General features: G+C 43.3%; 1 protein-coding gene across 1 annotated transcript in view; it reads right to left on the reverse strand.

The window, feature by feature from the left end:
- Positions 1 to 15,158, reverse strand: part of LOC137281571 (5'-nucleotidase domain-containing protein 3-like) — a 39,484-nt gene that overhangs the window by 16,146 nt on the left and 8,180 nt on the right. The window contains exons 2-3 of the mRNA XM_067812883.1: positions 6,247 to 6,422; positions 3,356 to 3,430 (exon numbers count right to left, since the gene is read on the reverse strand). Coding sequence (XP_067668984.1) covers positions 3,356 to 3,430; positions 6,247 to 6,422 — 251 coding nt within the window. The remainder of the gene's footprint in view (positions 1 to 3,355; positions 3,431 to 6,246; positions 6,423 to 15,158) is intronic.

The raw sequence follows: 15,158 nt of genomic DNA on the forward strand, positions 1-15,158 counted from the left end.
GGTTCACCTTCTTCATATGCTCTATGGGGCTTGTTTTGAATATCCAACTGTAAGGAATACTACTTACTAGGCATCCAGAGATTATTACCTGGTGAAGGGTGTATAGTTCCTTGACTGATACCCATAGTCCATGTTTACCTAGTCAATTGAATATAGTTTTGCGGGTTTGACTCACCCTGTTCTACGATTTGTAGTTGTCTGACAGGCACCATTGTGCATTTTCTAAGATTGAAGTTACCAATACAATATCATTGTCACCTAAGCAGTGTTTGTTCATCTTTGATTCCTAGCTTATAAACCTAATTCTGATCACTGCCTTTAATGGTCATTATCCTTTCTACTTGCACCAATACCCGGTAAGAGGTTTTACTCCCAATGTAAAACCTGGGAATAGGTTTAACTAGATTTAAGTAAAACCTATTCCCAGGTTTTACTAGGAGTAAACCCTCGTCCCGAAAGTACCGGTTTGGAGCGATCAGCCACCGAAATCTGCATTCACAGGAAAGGAAAAACAAAAACTCTGACAACAGTGTTTTAATTGAAATTGAACGTCATTGTAACACTTCCGTGAGCGACAGTTTGTGTTGTACCGGAATCTCCCTCTGAAGTAGGAACCGACACTGTCGCAGACGTCTGAGTTTTCTTTGGAGCTGAACATGAGAGAACATCTGACGCCATTGCTTGTTGTTGATCACTGGTTCTCTTGTAAACCCTCACTGCCTCGCTTTTGTGACCTACAATAAAAGAATTCATCTTGATAAGTCATTTCAAATTGTACATAACCGTTTGAAAAGCAATTTATATGATATTGTAATCGCTTTGCTTGGAGCCATCATTGGGATTCGAACCCGGATCTTGGCATGTTAACCATAACACATGTTGACATCACAAGTTCTAGCATTTAAAATCGCCAAATTGCAATTTGGCCCAGTCACTTCAAGTTTCATTCGTGTTTTGCAGATATTCATTGAGTTACATACCAGTTTGTTCACAAATCTGTTGCTCGCTTATGTTTGCCTCGTAGAGACGGGTAGCAACAGTGCATCTGAGCGAGTGGTTCGTTTTCCTTCCTTCAATTCCGGCTTCAGCACATATTCTCTTCACCATTGTCTGGATTGTGTTGTGGCCCATGGGCGACTCTAGGTACCATTTTCCATCCTTAGGTTTCTTCATCGGGGTGAAGTAAAACGCATTTGCTCGAGTTGAAGATGGTAGGCTGGAAAGTTAAATTGTGTTGACATAGAATCAATTAAGTATGAAATGTTTGCATTTGTCATTTATATGCCCCTAAACCAATGCGTGCAATCATCATCAGGGAGTAAAATTATAAGACAATTTACATGCAGTATGGGTCAAGTCACCCGCATGATGTGATTAAATGAGTGGTATATCTAAAGAATGTATAACATGTATCAGAAATGTATCAGAAAACATCTAATACATACCAAAGTGACTTGTACTTCATGAAAAGGCGCACATAACATCGTTCCGGGTTCTTGGTATTTTCATACGCTCGCACCTTTTTCTTCTGCAGTTTCCTGTCTTTCACTCCCCCGGCATTTGTCTTAGAGACGTCTTCCACATACTGCAGGTACCTGCGGCCGTTCTGGTCTGTATGTGGGCCTGTAATCTGAGGTTGTTGGTGTAGTCTTAAACTCCGATGTTCCTTTCCACCTCTCAAGGCGAAGTTAAGTCCTGGAAAATAAAATTCCGTACACAATTATATAATGTTTATCTATTTTGGTCTTAACACGGGATTCAAAATATCCATCCAAACTTTGTTTGGTTTGGTTTGCCTCAAAGTGAAGTCGGGCATTTTGTTCCAGTTAATCACATTTATTTTCGATGTGAAGGTTTGATTGTAAATGCCAAAATTGCTAATATCCGACTTTTCGACAGGGAAATCAAATGCAAAATGCAACTCACCAGTTAAGTAGAGGACTGTGTCCAGGAGTTTTTGCGGCGTGCCTTCTCCAAGAGCCCCCTTCTCCCACAGAGTGTTCTCCTCGTCTCGAGTTATCACCTCTGTAGGTTTTCTCACGTCTGCTCCAAGACCAGCTGTGGACCTCTCACGCATGCATGCGTCCAGTGCCTGTCTGCTGTCCTGGAACTCTTCGCCTTCCATCAGATTGTAAGGAGATTTGTTAGCTTTCAAGTGTGACGCTATTGCCGTGAATAGCCCATACACAGTAACAGCTGGGTAGCAAGTCCCGTCCACTTTCCTCGCCTCGAATAGGAAATACTTTAGGGCTGTATTTATATCTTTAGCAGTCATATCCAGCAAGTCTTCAGTCAAGACGGACGACGACAGCGCGATGTTTGCATCCATTGACCTCGTCCGACGCTCTTCTTGCCATCGCCTGAATACTCCTTTCGCCCAATCATTTTTGTACCTTGTCGTTCTTGGAACACATCGAGATAATTTCCTTTCAATATCTTCCTCAGTCAAAGGTGCCGCGAAACGGAACAGAAAATCATCATCATCATCATCAGCAGCAGCAGCAGCAGCAGCAGCAGCAGCAGCAGCAGCAGCAGCAGCATTGTCATCATCTTTCTTAAACTGCGACTGTGTTAAAAACATTTCGTCTTCGCTCTGGTTTGCCATGGTTAGCAATGAGCGGATTCAAGTAACCACGTGGTATATAACTGACTGACTCACAAAAAACACGTGCACTGCGTGAAAATCCCGTGCGTTTTCTAACTTGTGCATTAGAGTTGCGACATTGCTGTCATTCCGAATGTTCGCGGTATAGTGAGGTCCTAATTCCTTATAACGCAATATTTAAAATGACGGTTTATAAGCAAGAGAAAAAACTTCTCCTCAGTTTTGGTAGAGAATGTAAACCTTCGGGGGTCGGGAAATCCCTCGGGGCTACGCCCCTCGGGATTTCCCTACCCCTCAGGTTTACATTCTCTACCAAAACTTCGGAGGCGTTTTTTCTCCTATACATATTAGTTCCTCTGTGGAAACGTCCCTATGGACACTTGGTTTGTCTACAGCTACTTTTCTGTCTGTTATTTTTATGTTACGTACAGGAACTAAGGCAGTTGTACCCCAGTATACCGCGAGGTGTCAGCTGGCACTGTAACACCGGCAGCAGGTAAAGATGTTACTTATTTAAAAGTAAGTAAAATCTTATTGGTAAATTTGAGTGGGTCGAAATCTACTACAAGACCTAAAACCCTTGTGTCATTAACATGCCTGTTTCTTTGTTGGATTGAAAAAGAATCATTGTTCGATAAGATTCATAAAACATACAAGATGATGTATAACTGAAAAAACACACCTAGTGAGGTATTAAACAATTGTTTGTTATCCAGCAACAGCTTGTCTTCCAATTCCTTCAACCCTCACCTGTCTGACATCATAATGGAGCCCTCTAATGGCAAAATCTGGATCATACTTGAAGTTTGAAATCTCATTTGGGTACTGAAAGAAAAAAGCATTAAATGTCATGTAATACTATACAGTCTTTGTTACTGAGTGAGGTTTTATGCTGCTTTTAACAATATTCCTGCAACATCACAGCAAGGAACACCAGAAGTTGGGCTTCATACATTATATCTGTGTGGGGAATCGAACCTACGTCTTCAGCACGACGAGCCAACACATTAACCACAAGGCTACCCCACAGCTTCCTTTGTGGTTGAATGAATGAATGTAAAGGAGTTGTAAATAGCAATGTCATAAATAATTAATGATTTATCTAGACTTGATTACTAAACACCACAAATTTATATACTGTTGATGAAGACCTGTAGGTCCTCAATGATGGGCACCACTTTTTGATACCCCTGTTGAGGGCATCTTCAAATGTAACAAGGGGAAAGCCCAATAGTAAACTGACATAATCTTACAAAACCAGTGTGAGGAAAGGTCTGTGCATAAAGCATGGGTAAATCAGAGGTACAGATAAAATGCAAATATTTATGTGAAAATTCAATACCTATTAAGCCTATTGCGTACAAGCACTCTTGAGGTCTTGTAAATGCTGATGTTACATGCACACATACAAAAATGTCAAATCTTAGCCAGCATACACTGGTGGACCGAAAAAATAATAGAGGTATAATGAGAAGTTCTGTTTTAAAACATGAATTGGGCAACTTGCTGCCTTTCTTATAGTTTCTCATACTGCAAATCCACTGAACCGCAAATGAAAAACATCACCCCCTCTTTGAAATTTGTAATAAGCTTAACTCAAACACATGTAAATAACACAATAATTGTCGGAAAGATTTCAAAATTAACATGTTTGATTATCAATACTTAAAGATGATTTTCAGACAATTACAAGTCAAAATGTTGACAGCGGCGTAACAGTGCGATCCGAAAAAGTAAAAAAACATGTGTAGCCTCCTTGAGCATTCACAACAGCGTTGCACTGGAGTGAGTGAGACGGTTGATGAAAGCCATAAGAACTTGCACTCTTAGTAGAAGATTTGCCTGAAAGACTTCAGCTGCAGTTGTCAGCCTTGGCTGCACATCATTGAGCCTCCTCTGTATCTTGTCCCACAAGTGTACTATTGGGTTTAAGTCTGGACGGAGGGCAGACCATTGAAGAGTTTGTATGCCGTGCTGACAAAGAAAGTCTCTAGTTGCTCTGCTGGAAGACATTGTTTCCATGGCCACCAAAATGTGGCACAACGAAGGATCTCAACACTTGATCAATGTAGCAGACAGGATGTTCCACCATTTCCTCTACCAGGACCTGTATTCTGGAACACTGTAGGGCCTAGTTCGTGACTGAGAGCAAAACCATCCCACAACATTATGCTCAAACCTCCCTACAAGTCCCTTTTCAGGACACAGTCATCTGCAAAACGCTCCCTGCATCGTTGCCACGCTCTCACTCTACCATCAGCCATCGAGACACAATACTGACTTCTGTCAGAGAAGACTAAACTTCGACACTCACAGAGATGCCAATTCTGATGATGTGTAGCCCACTGGAAACGAGCACAGTGATGTCGAAGAGTGTGGACCAGACCCCGATAAGGCTTGCAACATCTGGCGTTTCTGTGCCTCAAACCCATCCGCACTGTGTCAGTGGTGATTGTTTTCCAGTGATTGCCAATGTTGTCAATGCAGTGTCCATAGCCCTAGTGAAATGATTTTGCAGGTGATGACGGACAGTCTGCTGATTTTGCCTCAACACTGTCACAGGCTGTCTTCCTCTGTTAGAATGGTCGGCTATGCTGCCAGTGGCTTGGACTTGTTGCTGCAGGCAGTATATTGTTCGAACATAAACAGAAAAATTATTTGCAACATGTCTTGCAGTCAGGCCAGCATTCAGTCTTCCTAAAGCTTGTTCCCTCTGTTCCCTTGACAATCATGGCATGTCACTACTGTTGAAAAGTGAATGGTTCAGTGCACTCTTCCGACAGGGAAGACAGGTTGTGACACCTCGGGATACACATGCATTGTCATGAAATATGCACAAAGAACACACCCCATCATTACTTTAGTAACAGCATTTTGAAGACTTGTTTTTTTTATCAAATACAGAATCTGAAACCAAATTTACTTGAACACTGGCTATGAACCAGGTCTAGGTAACAAATGAAAAGTGAAAAAAAAATTAAAATTAAAATCATACCTGGCAAAATTTTGGTAGGGTGATGTTTCTTTTGCAGTTCAGTATATAAATAACAAACATGAAAACCAACATTTAAACTTCACTATGCGTCAACAGTTAACAGAAAATGGCAAAATATCCAAATGAGTTTGACTGACGTGGGTATAACAGTGTTCACGATGGTGTTTCAAAGTAGCAGGACATTGGGTCCTGTAAGTTTCAGATGTCTGTCTGACCCACTGAAAATTTACAAGACCCACAGAATAAATTTCAACAAACATTTCAGATTTAACATTTCTCATGATTGGCATTGAAATTATTAACATTACATGATAACAAACATAAGATTTCAAAAAAGCAAACAAGTGTCACATGCTGCAAATAACAACTTCACACAAAGACATTGTGAAATATTCAGTCAGACACTGGTACTGGCGGGTTGGTGATTGCTATCTGACCACTGGCGAATATGCCAGATTTGTCAGAGGGTCAGACGCTATTTGTGAACACTGGTATAATGTATTTATTGTGCATAATTAGGAAATGGAAAATTATAACCCAAAAAACCAACTGAAATGAACACAAGTGAGTACATAACTTAGTGACCGTAAAAGTTTCTGTAGCTCTGGGAAATGAGTGTTAGAGTATCACATGTGGCTGTACAAACCTTGTAGTCATTGACAAGGGCTTGCTGTCCCAGCTTATAGAGCAGATAGTGGAGTTCTGTCGTGTAGTGAGCCAGTGTGTAGTCATAATCAAACCCATACACTTCCACATCTCCAAGGTGCATCTCATTGTTAGCAAATATACCTTCCTTGTTCACATCAGCAGCAAAGGATTTCTCTGAAATGACACATCTTAATTACTACTTCTGTATTTCAATCTACAATGCATATGTCCACAGTTTGCATAAAACCATATTTGCAGAGACAAATGCAACAAAAGCATTAAGGGTCACATGCAACCAAAACATCAAACTAAATTAAGACACAGTTATCACTTGTTCATGAAATGCATTGTACACCAAAAGTCACTGTGTTCTGTAATCTGATTGGTTGAAAAACATGATCAAATAGCATTTAATTGCTGGAAACTGCAAGACTGCTGTGTACTGATACGTAGAAACATTGAAAACATTTGTTTTGTTGTGTCATCAACAGTGGTGTCGTCACTCAAATCATATTGTGATCAATGCAATGTCAAAATGACGTCACAAATAAACAGCTCCAGATGCTGCCATGGGAAGCAGCTGAAACAGCCAGCTGATGACACTTCACTGCTATACTCGTACGCAATGTAAACGAGTGCAGACATTAAAACCCTTTGGTTTACTTTTTTGTTTACAATTAGGAGATAAACATCATGTGTTGGCCAATTTCTGGGTGTTATTGAGTATTTGAAGCACGGGAATACATTTGGAAGTAATGGTGATTGTGAAAAAAACTTAAACAGAATTATAAGCATATAATCACAAATCAAAAGTGCAATATTTTGTACTTGGGTTTACCTCACTCGAAACGAAGCAGCCGTGATACTGAGTCCAGTCATCACTGGGGGAAAATTAGTGAATTGTTTGAACTCCAGTTTTGCAGGCTTTTTTCAACACATTGTTTTTCAATTTTATGGGCTGAATTGACATTTTTGACATTTTTGATGATTTGTCTCGGTAAGTGCATACCGAAAGGTATTAGAATCTGCAAAGTAGTGTTTTACGTTGCAAGTGACCTTTAAGGAATTGAAATGATTTTATCAACTTTTGACAAGACATACTTCTCCATCTGTGCCAAGTTCAAAAGATGTCTAGAAGACACTATGGATGGAAGTCGATCAGGACTGTAGTCTTTCAAGGTTGGAAATTGGGGAATATTGATGCTCCCATATGCAATTTCCAACTTTTTGATGTTAAAATGACTTGCTTTTTGAAATGTCCAATTTTGTATTCAAGGCTATTTTTTCCTGCATTATTTGACCAATTCTTTTACTTTTTTTAAAAAAGGTTTCTTTGTTCAAAATTGTAGCATCTGTATGAGTAGTATAGGGAATGGGGGTTTTAAAACACTTTCATAAAACCCCTCTACAAAGCCTTATTTAGTAAATAAGGCTTTGGTGGGCCCATTAGCTCTTGCTACTATTACCCCTACTACAAAAAAGTTGGCGGTAATTACTGTGCCTTGGTAGGAGGTAATACTGTGCCGTACGGTACGATCAATAATTCTTCTCTTACAAAACCCCTACCCGGCCCATCCCTCAAGTAGTACAAGTTAGGTTCGTCGGCTTTCATATCCACTTTATCTATGTTGTAAGTTTTGACTGACCATATAGGATCGGTGGCTCGCTTACGGCTATGTTATGTTTACCTCGATGAAACAGTTTAACGTGAACCGCCTACGATCTCTTTGGTGTTCATAATAAAGGCTTGCTGGGCTTTTTGTATTCCCTGTTCTATGTACTTTTTTTTCTCGTCCTCGCTGATAGCAGACTTACGAGACTTGGATCGAATATCTTGTTTCATTTCGTTATATTTTTTGAGTTCAGATAGGATTGAACGAAACTCCTCTTCTGAGATCTTACTGTCAGAGAGTGCCGTGGAAATACGCTCACTAACTGTGTTCAGCTTTGCTTCGGCCAGAACCCTGATCTCATCGTGTTTCAATGCCTTACGATGCAGTCTGCGTGATACCAACTTAAGCGCCAAACCTAACACCCCAGCTATCCCAGCTGTTATTTCAAAACCTAGAACTATAGGTGCAGCCACGATGGTGGTTAACAACACAACTCCTGCCGCCCCTAGTCCCATGCTGGTTGTCATAAGGGTAGTGTCAGCCCCGTCCACGATATTGAAAGCTCTATTGTACTTCTTACATAGAGCTTTCCGCGTGTCACGGTCTTGTTCTAGTTGGCGTTTCACATCACATAACTGCCTCAAGCGGAACCCATCTACGGTTTCCAATGTCTTCGCTACTTCCTCTACGACTGGGTACAGACCCATCCTATAATATATATTTTGAAAGATATTTTAATTGGGTTTCAGTTAATACTCTATTAATGTATTTGAAGTCTACAAGATCTAGACTACTAGTCAGGGTAATAGGTGAGAGGTAAATAAAATTTCCTGTTGTAATAGAAACCCCACGGAGGCTTATTAAGTGGTTTATAGTACCCCCGTGGGTATCCCATTGTATAACAATACGGCAATATTGGTCTCGGTGTTCGTCAAACCATTGTATTGACACCCCGGGTAAAATTTGGTGTACTAGTGAGGTGTTTTCATCGCCTGAATACTCAAAGAAGACTTCTATGATGAGTGTGCAAGGGGATGATATGCTAGGAAGATATTCGCTAAATGTTAATTTATTGGGTGGATAAGCACCTAACCCTTTTTTTTTGTGACCAACATGTGGTAAGTGTACTAATTCCCTCTCCGGAATGAAATCCCCGACCCAGATGCCGTTGTTCCTAATCTTAGAGATTGATTTATATTTATCTCCTTCTATTGTGATATAAGGTGAGGTGAGTGTTAAGTTGATCAACCATTTAGGCTCTTTAAAATCTGATAACGACACCCGTTTGTACACGTTGTTTTTGAAGTGCAGGATGTATAATTCATCTTCCTCACCAGGCTGATCGAATCCCTCCGTATCTCCCAGGTCGTTAAGCGTAGTGTTGGGATGATGACTGGTCATTATTATACTATTATGATATAATTTCCAACTGGTTTTCTGATAATAATTCAGGGGTTAACTTAATACCCATGAAGTGTATGTTGTCAGGCAGGAATATATTGATTAATGATATCTTGTTTTCCACGATCACGTTGACCCCCTGTAGACTGGTCTTGGAGTCAACACCCACCCGCACGTAAACGTTGCAAACTTGATACTGGTGGCGTTTCACCCACCCGAGTTTGATCCCCTTCACGATCTCGACATCATTCACCGATGGTTCCCCTAGGTAGACTTTGATGAACAGTGTTGAGTTTGCCGGTAGACTCTCTAGTATCTTGACCACGCCTTCGAATTCAGACACCAACTGCAATTTCACGTTTTGTATGGCCGGTTTACTCGATAGCATGTGGGCTGCTATAGTGTTGACTGGGCTGACGACTATGCTACGTCTCTGAGTTGGGACGTAAGCCACGAGCAGGGTTCCATTGTTCACGACTTTGTTTAGGTGGTTGTCTTTGTTATCCGTGAACACGTAAGGGGAGACGAGCCTAATATTGAGAAACCATTTGTTATCGGGTAACAACACCCACTTGTCATCTTCGGTGAAGACGAGCATATATGGTTTGTTTTTGACGACGGTAGTGCTCTCAACATCGTCTAAGTCGAACAGTTTACCTCCGAACGATGGGTATATTACCCAACTATTATCACCGGTGTTGACAAGGGAGTACTTAGTGTTGACTATTGCTCTTGTGGTATCTATCATATCACTTAGGGTTCCACCGGAGGGGATTTCAACGCGTTTGTAAATGTTGTTTTTCAGTTGCAAGGCATACGATTTACCATCTACTCCGGGAGCGTCGAAACCGCGTGTGTCTCCGAGGTCGGAAATCCCGATATTGACGCATTTTTTCACTCCGGGCCCTTGTGCGCTGGTCATGTTACGTGAAGCGTTAAGCTGAGGTATCCTATATTTACAGGATTATGATTTATATCTAACACCGATATTGTCAGTTCAGGTATGTTGCCCTGGGTTAATCTCTTATACTGCCGTGGTGAAAATGACTCGGTTCTACCGTCGTTGAATTTCTCAGTTTTCACCGGCACTGCTCTCAGTATAGTGGAAGGGTGGCCTCCTTGAATGTTATACGTTGTGCTCACCTGACCGAGATGAATGTATAACTCTCGGTACGGTACTAGGTCGGGTAACTTCGTACCTGTGACGGTTGTTGTTGGTTTTATCTCGTCAGGAGACATACCGAGTATCCTTGCTAATGGTCGGCCGAGCCTCAAAGGGTTTATTCCATTGTTGATTAACACCACTGTACCGTTTGAGTCGTTCATCTTGAGTTCGGCTCCCAGGGGTTTGAAGACCTCGTCGTTTAGAGAGCACACGCTGTAGTAGCCGTCAGTTATCTGACTGCGAGTTCCACTGACGAACAGCTTATTGTTGCTGATATTAATGTTAGTCCATTGCGGCAGGTAGGTGATATCGCAGAGTGCGACTTCGAGTTGGCCTGACGTGTTATCGATCGCGTGCGTCAGTTGAACGGCCTCACCGCTCGTTATTCCTGGAAGTGTTATGTACATATTATAATATATGAATTATAAATTATAATATGGATTTAGCACACTTGAAAATCGTGGTGAATGCAGATGGTACGGGGTTTAAAACAACCTTTATTGATATCTTTGAAAAGTATGTCGTGTCCGTTAATAGCGCGCAGGCGGTGGTAAACTGGAATCAAAACCCAATGCAGTTTTGGCAGAACCAACTCAACTTTGCTGTGTGGTGTGCGACGACAGGGTCGGGTGTGACACCAGACTACGGTATAGACGAACTGAGTAAGGCGGTTATTTTGTTTCATATTTATTATCAAACGAGACGAATATTGAAGGAAATAAGTGCTCCTCTTCCCCAAGATAAAGCGTGGAGTATGACGAATAACCCCTATGATAGACGCGCTTATGAACGTGTTTGTGGGGAGTTTGAGATTCCAACGAATAAAGACTTTCGCCTTCCTGGTGTGAACCATGGTCTCGGTATAGTTCTCGTGTACTTCTACAGGTCCGGAAAATATTATGCCGGTTCTAAAGATGGTTCATACAACCCAAACCGGCATACATTTACAGGCCCCACAACGAATGAAAAGATCCATGTCAGCTGTATAAAGCAAACCAGTCCTGATGCAGCCACAGCCTGGACTAAAATGATCTCAAAAACATCGAAAGGATTCACTCGTGCTGGTACAATACGCTTGAACGACTCGATTCGAACGTACGTGTGGGCGCTGTTGGGTGCGCAGTCGATGACGCGTTCTAACATCCTCGGTAAGGGAACTGCTTACGACGCTCAGACACAATTCGTTTCCAACGTTGAGGATGCTATCAATTCTCCAGTTGATCTCCCGAGGGCTATCGACCGTTACCAAAACGTGTTAGAATACGCCAGATCGAAAGTCAATTACGTGTTCGGCGTGGGGTTGTACATGGCCCCGAGTGATATGCAACTGAGAATAAAAAAAGTGGTGGGTTATAACAACAAAATAGTTATAGCTACGAAGGATCAAAAGTTGGGTATCAACCCCGATATTAACACCCCCTATATCCCACACATCCCACCACGTGAAAAGGGTATAGTGGCGCCACCTCCGGAGTCTAAAGTTCAACCAACACCACAGGAGGTGGCCCCTCATATGCAGGCCTCCTATCAGCAGCATATTGATAATAAAACAGCCTTAGTGGTTGGTGGGGTAACTTTGGGACTTATTTGGTTAAAGATTTCTTAGCCGCTACGTACACCAGACCCGCCACGGCGACGATGGCTGCCCACAGGTTTTGACTGAGCCACATGGCAGTTTTAGACAGAGCGCTCAACAACCACGAGACGATGCTACCCAGTATGCCGGGGAGGGCTTCGGCGGCTTTACCAGCCAGTTTAGCTAGGCCTTCCCCGAGTTTTTTAATCCAGTCTTTAACACCCCCACCGCCACTTGGAGTTCCGCCGCCGGCAGGTGTGGGGGTTCCCCCTGTCAGTGACACCACCAGGGTTGATATGATAAAACCCAATGCAGTCAGAATGCTGGCGATGGTGATCCCTTGCTCCCGGAACAATGTCCGAATCCTGTCTGCTAACGTGGTGTCTCGGTGGAGGACTTGATTGATGGTTTCCCGTATACGGCTGACCTGCGATCTAAGCTTTTCTTTGTAGCCGGACGCTGTCTCCAACCAGGTCTGCCTTTCATCTTCCAAATTACGTATTCGTTCCTCAATGGTGGCTTTCATAGACTCGTCCTCAGTTTCACCGAGTTTTTTCTTTTCATAGGCGATGTGGTCGTCTATCTCACTCATTTTGGCTGTGCTTTTCCAGAGCTGACCACGAATGGTTTGCATCAACAGATCCAACCCCCTCAGTTCCCGAACGGTAAATTCGAGCCCCGGGAAGGGTTCGTTCTCGTAGTCGGCCAACATCTTTTTAATATCATAAGTCATGTTTTGATCTGATGTGGCGTCCCTGATGCCTTCCAGACCTTGAACTAACTTCGGAGGATACTGCTTAGGTCACGCGCCACCGTAATCTATGAAACCTAGTTCATCTTGGACCAACTGACTTCCATGTTTACCGGCTAATGTTGATAAAGCAAGCGGTTCTCTAGTGCGTTTATTCATGAGATCGATCTCCGGGCGAGACTTCAAACGCAGCGTGCCATTGCTGAGGGTAAAATCGGAATAGTTCCTTCCCAACGGCTTGAGTTTGGATTTATTTTCAACTGCGTTGTAATAATCGTCGACGGCGCCTTTAAGGAGCTCGTCACCTTGCGAGAATGAGGTCTCCTGGTCATCATTGAATGCCTGGGCACTATCGTCCCACATATCATCCATAGGTATGTCTTCATCCATTAGTATTAAAAATATATTTCATTTATATAACAATGTACGGTAGAAAATTAGATCCTTTCAGAAAATTGAGAGAGCCATTAGGTGCCAGAGCCGTGCGACAGTCGGTGACCATCACCAACAACCCCAGCAAGATAGACCAGAATCAAACTCTGCTGGTTAGATTTCCAAACCTTGGTGAGAATGACCTCATTGTACCAGGCACTGTTCGACTGGCGTTCAATATCACGTTGACCTCCGACAACGACAAACGCGAGCTAGTGCGGAACGTGGGTCGAGCTATCATCAAGAAAACGACCGTCAAGATCAGCGGTAACGAGGTGCTGAGCATCGACGACAGCGACGTGTTTCACTGCTACAAGGATCTCTGGAAAAGCGAGAGAGAACGAGTCAATGATGTGTACCAGGGTATCAGCAAATCAACCCGGGCGCGCATAGGATACGTCTTCACGACAGACCAGCAAGACAAGCTATCGGACGGTGAAAAGGCCATCGCTCTAGCATACGGGAATCGATTCTGCGTGCCGCTCGACTTCGAGTTGCTCACGGGACACGCGCCGTTTTACCAGGCCGCGCTGGGTGATAGGCTAGAATACGAGCTCACGTTTAACGACTATAGCAAAGTAGTGCGTACGCCGAACGGTGATGAGGCCAGTTATGCCATAGACAACATCTCTCTGGAGTTCGACATGGTCACTAGCCCGGAGCTGGCCAGGCAGGTTCGAAGCCAGTACTCTGGGAAGATGGCTATCCTGTACGATCGCGTACTGAGACATAGATCAGTCGTGCGAGACAAGAGCGACACTGTGTGGAATATCAACCTGAACATGCCGGCGCGATCGATGAAAGGTATCCTGGTCGTCCCCGTGGAGGATTACGATCCATTCCGGAGGGACAGCGAGAAGTTTTTCAACCCCGAGATTGAAAAGGTGGAAGTGACCATCGAGGGCGTGCCCAACCAGCTGTTCAGTCATGGTATGAGACCACACCAGCAGTGGGATGAGATAAAAAAGCTACCAGTGGGGGACTACATAACAAAGGACCTGGACCTAGGCTCCGTGCAGATCGGTGAATACCTGACCACCAAGTACGCCTTATGGTTGGACATGCGATCCACGGATGATGATAAACTGCACGGTAGCGGGCGCCGTATAGATAACGGCAGCGAAGGGATAACCATCCAGATTACTAAGAAGGCTCAAACCGCTGGTAAGTTGAAATTATATCTGTACGTTATTATGGACGCGCAACTTAATATAGACAATGGGAGATTTGTGCAAGCCATCTACTAGTGGGGGAGACCCCCACACCCCCCGGGGGTACCCACAACTACCCACTGACCCACACTGCGCTATCATATGCGGGCAGACTGGCTGTGGGAAGACCGTTTTCGTGTTGGATATGTTGGAGGGTTACTACAAGGATGTGTTCGATAACATCGTTATCATGTGCCCTACTCTGGGCATGAATAAAACGTACGCGCGACCTTGGGTGATGACGGACCCGGACGTACACAAAATCGACCCTGGAACACGCCTGCAGGACTGGTTGAAAGCTCTTCACGAGAAATTTAAAGGGGAACCGACGCTGTTTATACTGGACGACTGCAGCGCTAATCGCGAGATAACAAAAAAGAGAGACATGCTATCGTACCTGGCCTTCTCCGGCCGGCATGCAAATCACAGCGTCTGGGTGCTAACGCAGAAGTTCAACTCGGTGTTGAAAGACCTCAGGGAGCAGACGCGATGGGTGGCCTTATTTCACTGCAAGGACAGGGATTCGTTTGAGGAGTGTTTGAGAGAGAACGATGTGATGAGTAAATTAGAACGGGAACGGGTGAAGAAACAGCTCGCTGAAACTAAACACGCTAAGCTCGTTCTAAAGACCGACCAACCAGTAGCATATATAGTATGCTAAGCAAAGCTAAGCTAAAGCTAAGCAAAGCTAAGCAAAGCTAAGCAAAGCTATGATATTTGAAGTGTTTGTCGTGTGCAACTTAACCTTCATTTCTCTGTGT

This window comes from Haliotis asinina, chromosome 4 (genome assembly GCF_037392515.1).
Source record: "Haliotis asinina isolate JCU_RB_2024 chromosome 4, JCU_Hal_asi_v2, whole genome shotgun sequence".
In the NCBI taxonomy this organism is placed as follows: domain Eukaryota; kingdom Metazoa; phylum Mollusca; class Gastropoda; order Lepetellida; family Haliotidae; genus Haliotis; species Haliotis asinina.